This window comes from Micropterus salmoides, unplaced genomic scaffold, assembly GCF_014851395.1.
Source record: "Micropterus salmoides isolate LMB-PRFRI ecotype aquatic unplaced genomic scaffold, ASM1485139v1 Ms_hic_scaffold_15, whole genome shotgun sequence".
NCBI classification, from domain to species: Eukaryota; Metazoa; Chordata; class Actinopteri; order Centrarchiformes; family Centrarchidae; genus Micropterus; species Micropterus salmoides.
Genome location: NW_024040596.1, coordinates 27,504,508 through 27,521,823, shown reverse-complemented (window position 1 = coordinate 27,521,823; position 17,316 = coordinate 27,504,508). Strand labels below are relative to the sequence as shown.

General features: G+C 42.1%; 1 protein-coding gene across 1 annotated transcript in view; it reads left to right on the top strand.

The window, feature by feature from the left end:
- dgkh (diacylglycerol kinase, eta) overlaps nt 1-17,316 on the top strand; it is a 60,551-nt gene that overhangs the window by 32,361 nt on the left and 10,874 nt on the right. The window contains 17 exon segments of the mRNA XM_038721376.1: nt 4,138-4,244; nt 4,607-4,619; nt 4,622-4,731; nt 5,329-5,431; nt 8,751-8,913; nt 8,997-9,105; nt 9,450-9,570; nt 9,573-9,670; nt 10,011-10,102; nt 10,474-10,573; nt 10,679-10,982; nt 11,332-11,463; nt 13,535-13,669; nt 13,845-13,962; nt 14,143-14,253; nt 14,497-14,593; nt 15,623-15,730. Coding sequence (XP_038577304.1) covers nt 4,138-4,244; nt 4,607-4,619; nt 4,622-4,731; nt 5,329-5,431; nt 8,751-8,913; nt 8,997-9,105; nt 9,450-9,570; nt 9,573-9,670; nt 10,011-10,102; nt 10,474-10,573; nt 10,679-10,982; nt 11,332-11,463; nt 13,535-13,669; nt 13,845-13,962; nt 14,143-14,253; nt 14,497-14,593; nt 15,623-15,730 — 2,021 coding nt within the window.

Below are 17,316 nucleotides of genomic sequence, written 5' to 3'. Positions count from 1 at the left end.
AGTGACATGAGTCTTTTTGAGCTGATCAGAAACCAGACGTGCTGCTGCGTTCTCAACCATTTGTAAGGGTTTCACTGCACAAGCTGGAAGACCTGCTAGGAGGGCATTGCAATAGTCGAGGCGAGAGATAACCATGGCCTGTACCAGAAACTGGGTGGCGTACTGAGTGAGGTAGGGCCTGATTTTCCTTATGTTGTATAGAGCAAAGCGGCATGACCGGGAGACAGCACCAACATGGTCTTAAAAGGACAGCTGGTCATGAATCATGACACCCAAGTTTCTCACCACCTTGGTTGGAGTGATGGCTGAGGAGTCAGTTTGTAGTGTGATGTTATGGTGGATAGATTGCTTGGCTGGAATGACCAAGAGTTCAGTCTTAGAGAGGTTTAGTTGAAGGTGGGAAGCCTTCATCCATGCAGATATGTCCGAGAGACAGTCCGTGATCTGTGCCGAGACGGTGAAGGATAAGTAGAGTTGCGTATCGTCTGCGTAGCAGTGGTAAGAGAAGCCATGCGAGCAAGTGATCGGCCCCAGTGAGGTGGTGTAAACAGAGAAGTGAAGGGGCCCTAGCACTGAGCCTTGGGGCACCCCTGTGGAGAGGCAGTGGGAGGGGGATAATTGTCCTTGCCACAAAACATTGTAGGAACACCCCGAGAGGTAGGATTCGAACCACAGGAGTGCTTTACTCGAGATGCCCATTGCTGAGAGAGCGGATAGCAGGATCCTATGTTTGACTGTGTCAAAGGCAGCTGATAGGTCAAGCAGGAGAAGAACCGAGGATTGGGCTGCAGCTTTAGCTGACCTTAGGGCATGTAGTTGGAGTTCTGATACTTCGCTCTCTGTGAGAGGAGTAAACGAGGAGAGTGAAGAACCACTGACCTGGGAGGGCAGAGGAAAAGATGTAGTAGGACTACTACAATGGCAGAGTTTGAATGTTTCAGAGAATTGGCTAGTTATAGCCGCCACTTTGCCTGTGAAGAAGGCAGCAAAGGAATCAGCAGAAAAGTTTGTGGGTGGTGGAGGTAGAGGAGGATTTAGTAGCGCTTTAAAAGTAGAAAATAATTTCCTTGAGTCAGTGGCACTGCTAATTCTGTTATTATAGAACGCAGTTTTGGTAGCACTTTGATGCTTGTTGAGAAGGAGGATAGGAGCAATTGGTAGCCCTTAAGGTCGGCGGGGTCTTTGGTTTTTCGCCATTTTCTTTCAGCCGCTCTGAGATCAGTACGGAGCCCACGGATAGTATCAGTTAGCCACGGGTGGGACTGGTTTGGGCGAGCAGGCTTGGTGGATAGAGGACACAGGCTATCCAGGCACGATCTTAGTGTAGAGCACAGAGATTGTGTGACATCATTGACCTCAAGTGAGGAGTATCGTGATAATATCGTATCGTGGGGCCTCTGGTGATTTCCAACCCTAATGCATGGGTGTGCTTGGTTTGGTGTGTATGTGTGAAGACAGTAAGAGCCTCTCCACTCAGGGCTCATTATCCTCTCATATTCAGAGCAGAAGGCAAAGAAAAAGACATAGGGATGGAGAGAGATACAAAAGACCAAGTCATTAGATCAACATTTTACTACTCTCACACATACACCGACTTTTAATAAATGATAGGAGGATGCAATTTGAATTGTGGACACAGGGTAGCTAATGGAGCTCTGTATTGACCTTGTAAAGATTCCCTCTCACATTTCTTTCACCCTAGATTTATTAACACACAGCTGTTTTGTTTACTGTTAATATATAACACTCATACCAAGTTATAGATCCACATTGAGCACATGAGTTGTTAAGTAAAATCCAATAGGAGCCTACTGTCTGACTCGGAGCACTGGCAAATGAGAGACTATGAGAGGTGGATGATCAGCCATGTGAATGAGAAACAGGATGTGAGAATGGTAGAAAGAGGGAGAGAAGAAAAAAAAAACAGACGAGGGCAGGAGAGTGTCTCTATTAAACGTCGAGAGCAGCCAGCCAAACAGTTTCACAGCAATCAACGCGGCTTAAATTTCCCTTCGATTTCCTACGCAGGACATTCGGTGGGGATTGATTTGTGCTACCAAGCCGCAGACACACAAACACAAACAAAGACAAACTCTTCTTCCTTTCTGTCTCTATTTCACTCTCACACATACAATCATAGGTCTACACACAGTGTTTTCTTCCAGTCTGGTTTGTGAACACTCTGGCTATGGCCTGGCTATTAACAGGCAGTGGTATCATGTCCTCTGAATTCTCTTAATGTTCTGCTAATGCTCTCTAACAACATTTAGCGGTAGACTAGATTGACACATCGATCAGTGTTGTGTATGAGCATGGGTGGGGTAGCCAGAAGCAAAGTTCCCCAGAGTACCGACATTATTCATGAGTCTGCTAAGTGCCTCAGCCTAATGGAGAAGAAGAAGGCGAGAGCAATCTCCTGTCTGCCTGGACATCTTTACAGGAAATATTCATTTTATATTTAAAGTTCACTCTTGTTTCTTATTTAGAGCATTCTGCATTAAGCACATTAAAAATCAAATGTGAGAAACGTGTAACTGCCTCTCCCGATGTTAAAGTGGTTACCTTCTCATGCATACTGAGTGAGCCTTGACAGACGAAGTTTTAAAAGTCATTTAGTTACCAACAGAGATACAGCAGGATCTTTGCTTATCCTGTTTGTCTTTGTTTAAAATACTCATTGGTACATCAGCCATTTTAAAGGAATAGAGAAAGTATTTTTATAACGCACTTATTTGCTTTCTTGCTGAGAGTTAGATGAAAGGATTTGTGTCACTCTCATATCTGTTAAATACTAAACTGGAGCCAGGAGAGGGTTTGTTTAGCTTCTCTGAAAGACTAGAAGCAGGAGGACAGCTAGCCTGCATCTGTCCAAATGTAAAAAAACTAACAAAAAAACACCTGCCTACTAAAGCTCACAAATCAACTTATAAATGCATTAGCATATCTCATTTGTTTATTCCAAACACAAAACAGAACAAACAACAACAAGTTGCGGTGTTGCGAGGGTAATGTGAACCTCGTATGCTAAGCGGACTGTTATCTTATGTTTAATGGACAAATATGATCTTCTCATATAACTTTGGAAAAGAAATAAGAGTATTTCCTGAAGTGTCAAAGTATTCCTTTAAAAAACTGTAAATAGTGTGGTAACTCAACCCGACTGGAATATGTACTAGTATGTGTAATAGTTCTAAGTGTAGCTGATAGAAACCAGGGCTGACCTATGCTTGCAGTACATCTGGCCTCATGTCACTCTGCCAGTGTACATGATGCTGAGTGGTGTTGATGAATGAGTGGGAGGGAAAATGTGCAATATAGCTATGTGGTCTGCTTTTTCCTCATTTGCCTACTGCGATAATGTGTTACTGAGATGAGGCGACTAAGGATTATCTTGGAGCTGATTACATGTAGCAGGCGTTTACTTTCACCTGTTCATCTGCAGAGCTAAGTGACTAATACTGCAGAAACACACAAATGGATGTGCAGTATGTGAGTCACTGTCAGATGTACGGTTTTGACACAGTATCCAGACAGTACAGCAGGTAGCTTTTAATGTGGAGCTGGATCCACCTGTCCTGTGTGGTCCAGGGTTTAAGTCTTTCTTAGCCTGGCTGGCTGCCTGTTGCTGGCTACTGATAAAGGGTTTGAAACCTGTGATGTGGAGCTAAGTCCTCATGCTTTGCTTCTTCTGTCTACTAGATTCCTAACAGTAGAACAGGCTTAGGGAGGTTAGTAATTACACACGCTGACATCTCATTAGGGCTTGATTCATTAGAACACTGTACTTTGCGGGGTGTGTCTGTCTCTGAATCATGCATCAGTGTCCAGTGTTTTTCAGCTTGTTGAGAAAAGGATCCACAGAAATCTGTGAAAGTTTGGTATTTTAGGTACAGTTAGCCTAGGAACTTCTTATATTACCTCAGTGTTTGAAAATGCCTGGGCATTTACTAAATGTAATTCCCATCACATAATTAGAAGTAAAGTTCATAACTATTTGCTGTAACACAATTAATGTTTCATTTGTGTTCTTCAACTGCATCCGTCTAATGTAGTGCCACAAAATAAAGCTGCTGAGTAATTGCTATGCTGGAAAACGCTGTCAGACTCTTATGTGTGTTGGTTGTTTGTGTCTTTCAGTGTGCAAATTCAAAGCCCATAAACGCTGTGCTGTCAGAGCCACCAACAACTGTAAATGGACCACCCTGGCTTCCATAGGAAAGGATATTATTGAGGATGAGGATGGGGTAAGTATTTTTGTGTGTGAAGTTATCTATGGTTTCTGTATTTAAAGGCATTCATAGTATATTGTAATGCATTAGGTAACCACATCTTCAGGAGCTGCTAACAGTGTAAGAACTATATTAGCCTTGTTTGTTACCTATGATGGTTAAAATGATGTTTTGGAGGATTTCCCCAAGCAAAGAAAAAATAAATTTCTGAAAGAAATGCTGAAACACTGACTTGTATTGTTTGCCTATAGAGAACCCATTTCATATCAATGCTAAGCATGTTGAAATGAGTTCTCTGGATTCAAAGCAATTGATGCTGCCTATTTCTTGAACCATGTGTGTGGGTGTGTGTTTGTGTGTGTGTGTTGAACCTACAGATTGCTATGCCTCACCATGGTTGGAAGGCAACCTGCCCGTCAGTGCCAAGTGTGCCGTGTGTGATAAGACATGTGGCAGCGTACTCAGACTGCAGGACTGGCGCTGCCTCTGGTGCAAAGCTATGGTGAGACATCTGTCACATATGCCTAAATGCTTAATTTGCCCCCGCTAGATTACATTGTCATTTAAACAGGATTAAAATTAGACAAGAAGCTGATCATTTTAATGGTAATCAGAACATTTAAGACAAAAAGCATTGTCTCAGCACTAAATGTGGCTTGATGTGTTCATATGTCAAAATGACAGTATTGTATTTTTGTTAATGGTTTGTAGAATGTAAGTTTGCAATGGTAACTGCTTGTTTAGCATGCTGGCAACCACAGTTAGGACATAAACTTTCATAAACACATACATATGTCGCTTCTCTGTTATAAGATTAAGATCAATAATTTAGTATTTATTTATTTATTTTTACAGGCACAATGCATTCCTTAACATTACTGTAAATGTGCCAGTGTTATCCAAATTTCCCACTGTTGTCCCTTAGCCAGATGTTAAATCAACTATTAAAATAATATTGAAGTAAATCATTGATATCATTTATTGGTCTCTTTCTTTTAAGTCACCATACTCGTAGGGAATTTTATGTCATTGCTGTTGTACATCAATGTGAGATAAATGATATTAAAGTCTTGAATCTTGTATTTGCTGTTCTTCTTAGGTGCACACAGCCTGTATGGACCTGTACCCTCGCAAGTGTCCTCTTGGACAGTGCAAAGTCTCCATCATTCCCCCTACGGCGCTCAACAGCATTGACTCCGATGGTGGGCGACACACACATGCATACACACACACACAGATACACACTCACACACACACATACAATCATGCTGACTCGCCCAAAGGGTCAGAGGTTGATGCACGTTGGAGCAATCGTTATATTTCAGAGATAAATAAATGAGATTTTTCCCTATTTGGTGGGATGATGTCTTGTCTCTGAACTTTGACCTTTTGCGCTGTCACATGGAAGGACTGTGGCAGGAGGGAGGGAGAGTGTGATGATGCACTGGTTTGGTCAACACAACAGAATCCATCATTTACACACACACACACACACACACACACACACACTTCCCTTGTAAACTGCTGGAACATGTGACAGAAAACAGAAAGAAAAAGACAATATCATTATTTTCCCTGTGGGTAATTGGTCTCAGCATCAAATCCACATTTTGTTATTAGTTTCCTGCTAGTCATAACAGCTATTATAGAGAGAGACGGGACACCAGTATGTGTTCCAGGAAATTGACTGTTGTATAGCGAGGTGGTCAAAAATAGCCTTATCTGACAGATTGGCACACACCTCTGTGAGGGTTTAAAATAGATCAGTATTATGAGACAGGATGTGTGTGTGAGAAGAATTAATTCCCAACTTTCTGTGAAAATTGACACACATATTTAACATTAACATGTTGTGTAACCTGAGGCTCCATTCAGGCTGTCTATTCAACAAAGTGTGTATGTGTTGTCTGTGTTTCTTTGCTCATATGTGTATGTGTGTGTATGTGTGCTTTTCAAAGCTCACATTAAACCCATTGTAGTTGGAGATCAGCACCTGCAAGACAGACTCAGATAAGCATGTGTGATTGGATTACTGTTGCTGAAGCTAATGGCTGGTTCTCGCATGCACACACACACACACACACACGCACACACACATATAGTAGACACACAGCCCACTGAGTCTGTGAAAAGCTGGCATTGGCTAATTGGTAGCTGGATAAAAGAAAGTCAGAGAAAGGGAGGATGGGAATCCAGATGAAGGATAAGACAAAAGCAGAAAAAGGAAGAAGGGAAAGTAAAAGAAAAAATCCTTCGTCTCTCTCTCTCACTCTCTGTGTCCTTCACTCTCTCTGCATCTCCTCACGTTCCAGGACCCCCTCTGCCCAAATGTAGGCTGGGAAGAGGGGGAGTTTGGTTGTAATTGGCTGCGGGGGAAGACTGCAGCACGTGCTGGAGCGCCGTGACTCCACCTCCCCTTCACCCCCTCCCTTCCTCATCTTCCACTCACCCTCCCTCAACCCATCCTTTACTGACAACATCACAGAGAGAGTGAGAGTGAAGGAAGATGCCAGTGGTACAGGGAAAAGAGGGAGTGCCAGGAGCAGATATCAGTGCCACACACACACACACACACCATAATATGGAGGAAAACCAAATATGCACATACAGTAGCTATCAACACAGTGAGATTTCTGTATGTGTGTGTGTGTGCGTGTGTGCTTGTGAGTGTGTGTGCTCTACTATAAAGCAAAACACGTGTTTTTGGCATGTGCTGTGCTCCAATGTATTTTTACACGCAGTCTCACTCATGAGACTTTGATGAGGTTGTTTAACAGCCCTGCTGCTCTAGTTTGAGCTGTACCCTGGTTGCTGGTTACAGAATATGAAAGGATCAGTCTAAGTCAGTCAATATCAAGTTGTCCAATATCACAAATTTGCCTCAAGAGGCTTTACAATGTGTAGAATATACAACACCCTCTATGTTTAGACCCTCTAGAATAAGGAAAATCCCCAAATAAACCCTTTTATGGGGAAGAAATGTTAGAAACCTCAAAAAAAGCACTAGAGGAAGGATCCGTCTTCCAGGACAGACAGATGCAGTAGAGCAATATTGTAAAATTACTGTGTGGACAATCAGGATGACAAAATTATACGTTGTAAACATATATAAAGAATTTCATCGAGTAACATCCATGTGTTGCCAAGAGTGTATGTAATGTAATAGGTTATTGATTACAAGTTTTAAAATGTAAGAGTAGTGTCACTATTTTAATTACTTTATCAAAGTAATGATGTTGAAATGTTTTAAACTGTTAACCATTTTCAAAAGACAGCTTGAGAGGCAGTTTATCTGGCAGACAGGTGGCGCTGCAAAGTCAAACATGAGAACTAATCAAAAGCATCAGAATAGCATCAAACTTTACTATACGGCTGTGGCTGTAAATGGCAAAGGACGACATTGTGCACATGAAAAACATGCAAAGCAACAAAATGATATATATATATATATATATATATATATATATATATATACACTTACCGGCCACTTTTTTAGGTGCACCTTACTAGTACCGTGTTGGACCCCGTTTTGCCTTCAGAACTGCCTTGATTCTTCGAGGCATACTTTCAACACGGTGTTGGAAACATTCCTCAGAGACTTTGGTCCATATTGACATGATTGCATCACGCAGTTGCTCCAGATTTGTCAGCTGCACATCCATTATCGAATCTCCCGTTCCACCACATCCCAAAGGTGCTCTATTGGATTGAGATCTGGTGACTGTGGAGGCCACTGGAGTACAGTGAACTTCTTGTCATGTTCAAGAAACCAGTTTGAGATGATTTGAGCTTTGTGATGTGGTGCATTACCAAATGTCTTTACAATCTTATATTGTCCAATTTTGGTGAGCCTGTGTGAATTGTAGCCTCAGTTTCTGGTTCTTAGATGGCAGGAGTGGCACCGGTGTGGTCTTCTGCCGCTGTAGCCCATCTGCTTCAAGGTTTGACTTGTTGTGCGTTTAGAGACGGTATTCTGCATACCTTGGTTGTAACGAGTTATTTGAGTCACTGTTGCCTTTCTGTCATCTCGAACCAGTCTTCACATTGGCTGATTAGCTATTTGTGTTAACAAGCATTTGAACAGGTGTACCTAATAAAGTGGCCGGTGAGTGTATATGGCCTAAACTAGCCAAGAAAATATTGACATTTAACCCTTAATGTAATCATGAAAATTTTCATAAGTAACTGTAACCCATTACAATGTAAAAAAAAATGTAATTAAATTCTAGTTACTCCCCAACACTGGTCGCCAAACAGATGAGACCTGAGCCACATGACCTCCTCTCCAACATGGAAACTACACAAACACACAAGAGGCACAACAATTTAGTCAAAAAGCACAAAAACATATTTTTCTACTTGACCCAAGTGGTATCCAGTCATGCAGGTTTAATTCACTATGATATCTATTGCTGATAGATCTGATGCCACTACAAAAAAAACTGTTGAAAATCTGTTTATGGTGCCTGCGGCGTCCAACAGATACTCATTTCCTCCCTTTCTGTTGCGATTTCTCCTCAGGCTTCTGGAAGGCCACCTGTCCACCATCATGTGCCAGTCCCCTCCTGGTCTTCGTCAATTCCAAAAGTGGTGACAACCAGGGAGTGAAATTTCTACGACGCTTTAAACAGCTCCTCAACCCAGCTCAAGTCTTTGACCTGGTCAACGGCGGGCCCCACCTTGGGTGAGGAAATCAAACTGACAGAGCTCCACAAATTCTGATGTGTATATCTGCAGACATAAATGTGTGTGTGTGTGTTTTGTCAGTCTACGCCTCTTTCAGAAGTTTGACAACTTCCGGATCCTGGTGTGTGGAGGCGATGGGAGTGTTGGCTGGGTCCTCTCAGAGATTGACAAACTCAATCTCCACAAACAGGTAGTGTAATAAACAGTATTATAGGCCAATTCTAATGTGTTTAAATATTATTTCTCCTGTATCAATTATATATATATATATAAATTACAGTTGCTACAATTACAATTGCTTACTGTCATAAACATATTAGCTAGATATTCCTGAGAGAGTAAGCTACACGTCGATAGAAAATGAGGTGTCCTTGTGCCAGTTTAGCTTTTTGCCTTTGCTCCTGGCCGGCTTACATAAAGACGTGCTCATTATACACACACAAGCATACATGCACACTCACACACAGTCCTCATTTTGATTGCAGCAGGCATGTATTCCCCTGATGTCAAATAAACCCTCCGCCTGTGTTTCAGTGCCAGCTGGGGGTGTTGCCCTTGGGCACGGGCAATGATCTGGCACGGGTGCTGGGCTGGGGCCCATCATGTGACGATGACACCCAGCTGCCCCAGACCCTGGAGAAGTTAGAGAGGGCCAGCACAAGATGCTGGACCGCTGGAGCATCATGACCTACGAGATTAAGATCCCACCCAAACACAGCTGCCCCACCACGCCTGAGGGAGCCGACAACTGCCAGGTACTCACAGGAGTTGACAGATATTCACACGCATCAGCAGACACAATCAAACCCAGCAGGGCATCCAGACAGACATGAGTAGGAGGTAGTTGAGCACATGCTGGAAATAGTTCCTGACATTTTCAATTCAGCTTCACCTTAGCTTAAATTCAAAATTGGACAAAGGAATAATGTTTTCCACACAACAAGTCTTTTAGAAAGGTTTGCAATGTTTCAAGTACTGATTAAAAAAATCTGCTTTAGATTGTTGGGCCTACTACAAGAACATCAGTCATGTATTGTTTTCTAAATACAACAAAAAGTCATGCATACTTCTAAAAAAAAAATGTTTTCTCTCCAGTTTCACATTTCAGCCTATGAAGACTCAGTAGCTGCTCACCTCACAAAGATCCTCAACTCTGAGCAGCAAACTGTGGTCATCTCCTCTGCCAAGTAAGTGTTTTAAACATACCAGCATGACCCAAACAGAAAATAACCAGCTACATGAATTTGGGGCAGGACAAACTGGCACTACTACTGAGATTGCCCTATCACAAATACACAGTATACACTTGCAGGTTAACACACACGGCTATGACAATTTCATTAGGCAATAAAATTGCTCCTTTTCATTTTTTGGCATATTGTTCAAAGCAGAGCTGTAAGTTGTCTTGTAAACAGTAAAGAAGGATAAAGTGTGAAAGAGTAAAACTGCTTTAGTCTGTGGATCCACAGCTTAGTCTTAATAGTCATCAGAGATCTGATTGATGGCATCTTTTCTTTTTCATTAATTACTACAATAATGTTTTCTTCCTGTTTCTTAGGATCCTATATGAAACAGTGAAGGATTTTGTTGCCAAAGTGGGGAAAGCCTATGAAAAAAGTACAGAGAACACTGATGAGTGCGACACTATGTCTCTCAAAGTAAGCCTCAAAAACAATGCAGTTGACATCGAGTGCTGAAAGGCCTCTCCCTATATATTACATTTCTGCTAATTGTCCGTCCTCTGAATACTCTGTGCCCACCAGTGTGCAATCCTGAATGAGAAACTGGACTCCCTCCTCCATACCCTCAACACAGAGTGCCAGATAGAGACAATTCCCCACTCCACTCCGCCTATCGTAGAGGAGGAGCAGGAGGAGGAGGACGACGAAGAAGAGGAGGCCAGTGAGGAAAGCCTGACGGAGCTGAAGGAGAAGCTGGAGGAGCATGAGACAGAGAAAGGAGGAGGAGGTTCCCCACACCAGCTGTTCAAAAGCAGGGAGCAGCTGATGCTCAGGGCCAACAGTCTGAAGAAAGCCGTGCGACAGATCATAGAACAGGCTGAGAGAGGTAACACGTGAACCCTGAGCTCACTTTATCCAATTTCTTTCTGTGAATGAAATACACTACAATACATATATAAAATACATTTTGAAATCCTGTTTTGAGCAGGTTTCTGTAAAGAAAATAGCAGAAATCAATGTTGAAAGCTGAAAGCAGAATTGCTTTTTTGATCGTGCAGAAGGTCATCTGCCTTATAATGGTCCCTGTTGTTAGGTAAATGAAGATATAACCATCACTATTGATGAAATGCAAAACACAGAAAGATAAATCGGTGGTTGGATGTACTGTACATGCATTAGGGCATCTAATGCATATTGTGTCGTCTTTATCCCACCCTGTGCTTTCTTTTTTTTAGTGGTTGATGAGCAGAACACCCACACAGATGAGACCGAGCTGCCATCTCCCCTGGAGTTCAGGAAGGACAGCGAGGAAGAGAACAGAGACAGCGAGAAGGATGAGGACACCAAAGAACTGGAAGCGCTGCCATGTAAGTGCACCACTGCTTCTGCTGCTGCTTCAGCCCTGTTTCAAATCTCTGACCTGTCTGGCCTTGTCCCATTCCAAGTCTGTGACCTGATTGCAAACCTTTTACTTGCTTGGCCCTGATGCAGTTCCATCCTGGGCCATTTCCAAAACACTTAACCTGTCCAGTCTTGCCTGTTTGTTTTCCAGTTCTTCCACTTTGCCAGCTGGCATTGTTCTCAGTGCTTTCACTTAAAAGACATTTTGTTTAATTAGTGGTTGAGGCCTACTTTGAGAAGATAGCTCTTGTGTCATGTAGTTTAATGTGTCAAAACACATTCCTTCCTCTTGTCTCTAAGAGAAGAAAACATTGTATAAGAAGATTACTCTGCTTTGTGAATAGTCTAATTTGTGAACTTGTGAAAGTGAAGAGATGGTCACACAGGACTTTAATGTCGCCACCTTGTGGATATTGCACTGCATGCAGCACAGAGAACCAGACACATAGGTAATGGAAAAAAAAGCACTGCTGACGCAAATCATGTTTCCTGTCATAAATAAACTCAAGGATTAGTGCTAAAAGTGTATAAAGACACCTCGCTGTCCTGTGATATTCCACCTCTCGCACCAGACTAAGTTGTTTATCTCTCCACAACAGTCTGTGGCAGTGGAGAACTTCATTAATTATAAATGATTGTACCTGTCGAACCTCTGGTGGCAGGGCAACTTTAACGTCTGTGTGTGCATGTTTATATGTGTCTGAATGTGTTTCATGTGTGCAGCTTTGTATGTAGATGCACATGCATGTTGATGTGCGTAAGTGTGTAGTGTGCCTCTATGTAAGTGTGTGTGCATCGGCCACAGGATGTGTTATTGTCTTAGGGGCAGAAGTTCTTCCTGTTTATCATGGGGCTGCTTCCTTCCTTCCACACATTTTTCAGCCGTTGGAAGACTACGAGGTATCAGTCGAACCTCTGCTTTGTATCCTCTCCTTGTTTCTTCTAATTGCCTCCTTACTCCGTCTTGACTTGGACAAAAATCAGAAAACAAACTGAGCAAGTAGAGGATGTGAACAGATGGGTTTATTACTCGTGGTTTGGTCAAATCCACCTTTTAGTAAATGTCAGCATCCCAGTCTGCCAATCTTGCATGTATTTGTTTCCCCATAGAGGATTCACGTGGCGTCAGTGAGAGCAAAGTTGCTATGTGGCAAACACGCAACGTTCAGAAGCTGTCATTGTGCATTCAAATGGAATAAAAAAAACTGCTGACAGCCAAAAAGAAGGGAGGCAACACGAAGCTGCACTTACTCAGGGCTGTGTGCACTACCTAACTAAGCATGAAGATTTCTAAATGAGAACCTACAAACCTGTCAAACATTCAATCAGAATAAACTTTAAATTGTTATGATTTTGACAAGGTTGGCAAATCCTATGTGGTGCGCGCACAGTAACAACAATAAAATAACAACCAAATCCAAAAATAATCATAAATATAAACACAATTACAACTCAAAGTACTCTTGTTACCCTTTATCCTTAAGAAATGTAGTGGTTTCGTGCTAAATAAACATTGTACCTTAGACACGTTACTCTCAAAATTGGATGGAATAAATGTGGAATGCACCTGTATATGTAATTTATTTCACCAGGCAGGTCAGTCCCAAGTTTTTGTTCCTAAAATTACATGACTTACCTATCACCTTTTATAATTCCCTGCTTTTGTTCTACTGTTTCTGGTGGAACATAGCAACACTAACATACATTATGTTCAGCGTATCTTCATTCAAGAGTGTTTAACTGCATATAAATAAAGACGTGTGTCAAAACTCTTATTTCTGGAAAATTTTAATATCAACCACTGACTTTCAACTTAATTTAATGTCAGTTTAATTGTCAGTTCAGATGACTTTTACTTTACTCTTGCAGCTGCAGTAAGTTTTGTTATGCCCCCTGGTCGAATGAGATGGTGGTATCACATTAAAAAGTAATTGTGTACCCACTGTTCTATTTGTCCTAAGGAACCAGGAATATGAACCAAAGTGTTTGAGTACAAAAAAAGACTTGTGATGTGATTTTTATTTTATGTGTGTCTAGCTGCTAAAAGTCCCTGTTCTCCAACGGAGAGGAGGGTGAGCCGCAGCACTCAGTCCTGTGGCTCCTTCACCATCACCTCCTTCACCACCAGCAAGGAGAACCTCCCTGTACTCAACACACGCATCATCTGCCCTGGTAAACACACACACACACACGACAAGAAATTATATACATTTCAACCCTAAACCTGACACTATCCCTAAAGCATGTATACAACAAATGTCCCTTCAACTGACCGTAACAAAACACACAAGGACAGGATCACTCAGACATTTCAACTATTGTGACAGATGTCTATGTATGTGTGCAGGCTTGCGGGCAGGTCTGGCTGCCTCCATCGCTGGCAGCTCCATCATTAGCAAGATGCTGCTGGCTAACATCGACCCCTTCGGTGCCACACCCTTCATCGACCCCGACCTCGACTCACTGTAAGAGCTGTTTCTCTTCGTGTGTCTCCTCCCATGTTTGTCATTGTGCCGCTGCTTGTCCAGTCACGTGCCAATCTATGTCCACATTTGTCTCTTTCTTTCCCTCTGGTTGCCCTTGATGTATTTGTGTGCGGGTTTCCAGCTTACTTTGTCTGTTTGTGTGGTTGTTTTGCTACCCAGAGAGGGCTACATGGAGAAGTGTGTGATGAACAACTACTTTGGCATCGGCCTGGATGCCAAGATCTCCCTGGAGTTCAACAACAAGCGAGAGGAGCATCCAGAGAAATGCAGGTGAGACACATTTTCCACACATCTCTCAGCCACTGAGCAACAGATATTGTCATTGGCAACCAGCCATCAAGGGAATGTTTCAGTGAAAGCTGCTTCATTGCCCACATTTGTATTTACAAAGCCTTTCTTATGATGGAAGTGTCCAAGCTCTGAATCACTGGCATTCAGATTAGTAAGGCTGATATGCATGTTTTCTTGTGTTTTGACTCCATCTATCTCACCCTCTGCTCCCCTCCTACACAGGAGTCGTACAAAGAACATGATGTGGTATGGTGTTTTGGGCACAAAGGAGCTTCTGCAGAGAACCTACAAGAACCTGGAGCAGAAGGTCCAGCTAGAGGTGAGAAAGGATAGAAAAGAAGAATCAGATTGCAGACTCAGATTTTACAATGACTTGAGTCTAAAAATACATCTACTGGGAATCTGTAGACCCAGGCAGCTGTGGGCTGGAGCAATTAGCAAACAGTGGGGAGTAATTGAGTGAGGATGTGACTTACCACTTCTCAACACTCTTGAAGCTCTGGAAACACTATTCAAACACTATTTAAGTGTTGTAGATGGAAGTGCGATGATTCTGCAACTGCCCGGCTTACTTCTCACCTCAGATAAAAAGTTCAGGATTGGATTTCAGGAAAAACAATGTTTCCAGAACAGCTGCCACGCTTCTCCACTCACAGCCCAGTGGATGGTGTGCTCGTCTAGTCAGGTGTAAGAGAGTCATTTATTGATGTCACACCAAAGGAAAGACATAGTGAAAAGTAAAAATAGGCTGCTGGGCTTTGCGAGGCTATTTAAGTTCAAGCCCTTTAAACATGCATGAAACTGTTCATAACACAATAGAGCGCATTTCTTTTACCATGTGGCAGTATTATTTTGAACAGAATTTCATTTTCAGGCAACTATAATTAATTAAAGGATATATTTTGTACATAGGGATTTCTATCTAAGGCAGAGTTGGATATTAAGGTAGACAAAATCAGGCAAATACAATGAATTTATTAGTTATACCAATGAAAAACACCTGCTTAGACACTACTAATTTGGGTAAACAGGAATAGTGTAATGAAATATTATTCCTTGTCTTAGTGTCTGTTCTGTTAGATTTTTATACATCAGAAATCGTCTTTTTTATTTTATTTTATTTTATTTATTTATTTACAGCTTTATGGTTCTTTTCTTTTGCTGTGAAGCTAGCCTTAAAGTTGGATAAAGGATAGCAGTGAAATGTATCACAATATACTAGATTTGATGGTCATGAAAGCTGCAGACTGTGACACCCTGAGTTTCTCCTAAGGACACATGTCCCTTCTCTGCTCGCTTCACTTACTGGTCAAGCTGAGCTCTGCCTGGTTATTATTGTCTTTCCTAGTGTGACGGCCAGTACATCCCCCTGCCCAGCCTTCAGGGGATCGCAGTGTTAAACATTCCTAGCTACGCAGGCGGCACCAACTTCTGGGGCGGCACCAAGGAGGATGATGTGAGTTCACATGCAGTACACTAGATATTCTCACTGGACAAGCCGACTTGGATCACCTTTGCAGAAGAAAATGGGTGTTTACTCCTCAAGCCAGTGTCAGATATTGGCCAGACTCCCGGATCATGGCTGCACCTCTCTCTTTCTGTCTTTCACCCATTGTCTCTCATTTTCTCTGTTGTTAACTATGGAAAGAGCCTGGATCCTGGTTTAACATGACCCTGATGGTGTAGAGGTGCAGGGGGAGGAATGGTTGGAGAGAAATTTGTGCTTGTTTGTTTAAGGCCCAGAGCACAAGGGCTGCTGGGAGATGAGAGTTAGTTTGCAAATGCACACACACGCACACACACACGCACCCCTTAGTGAGCCCCTGCAGAGGTTACCCTTGGAAACACACATACAGTATGTGCATTCACTGTTATGTAACTGTTTTACTGGAGAGGAAGAAACCAAAACAGGGAGAGGACTTTTAGTTAAACTTAGTCAGCACGCACACATACACACAAAAACAGACATACAGATGGGTGACAAATGAAAGGAAAAACCAACATGAAGTGTCTCAGTAAGAAGCCAGGCCACCACGAGCCTCCAGAACAGCTTCAGGGCTCCTTGCCAAGTCTGTGGAACTCTATTGGAGCGATAAACACCATTACTCCACAAGATATTCCCTCATTTATAAATATTACCTTTATTTTATCAGGGCATCTCATTGAGGTCAAGAGAGACTTGAGTACAGTAGATAGAAAGACACAAACATAGCCAGACATAACAAAAGGAGATATAGCATCCGACACAGTAAAGGACATCAATAAATAGGTTGGAAGATGAAAGTTAATATTTGGTCTTATGTTGATGGTAGAGCACATTATCTTCCATAGGTGTCAAACTGGATTAAGATCTGGTGACTGTAAAGGCTGTACTTGATATTCAACCAAACAGTTCAGGGAGCCCTGGCGCACAGAAGTTTCTCCACTTTTTTATTCAGGTTTTTCCTTTAATTTGTCCCCTGTCTGTACGGTACAATTTTACCGGTTTACCAGGTTTCTCTTTGTCTTGAATAGACTTGTATTGAAAATATAGTTGAAATACAGTGACTACATTATGATATAATTATAATCTTGATACCAAAAACTGTCAGAAAACGTGTCTCTTTTGTCACTGACCAACATGTTACGACTTAAAACTACTTTGGCCCAAATGCAGTACAGAAGTTTCTGTTGAATGTGTTTTTTGTATTCCATCTAGTGGTCAACATATCTGTTCGTGTTCTTTGATCATTTTATCTAGGGGAAATGTTGCCCATTCAGCAATTTTCTTTTTTTATGCTGAGCCCCTCTGTATGTATTTAGGAAGACGCTGACTCCTCATTGCTTTGACCTTTTCACGGGCAGTTTGCTGGGAGATCAATACCAGACTTGATGTGATCCTTTCTCATTCAGACTGCAGCTAAACTGAGCTGGCAAAAAAAATCTCTCCTTTGAGGCAGGTTTTTCTTACAAATATAGCGATATCTGTCGCAGTTACATTAAAGGATAAGTCTGGTGATATTTAAAATTTTCGTATTGTCAACAAATGTCACGAACAGACCA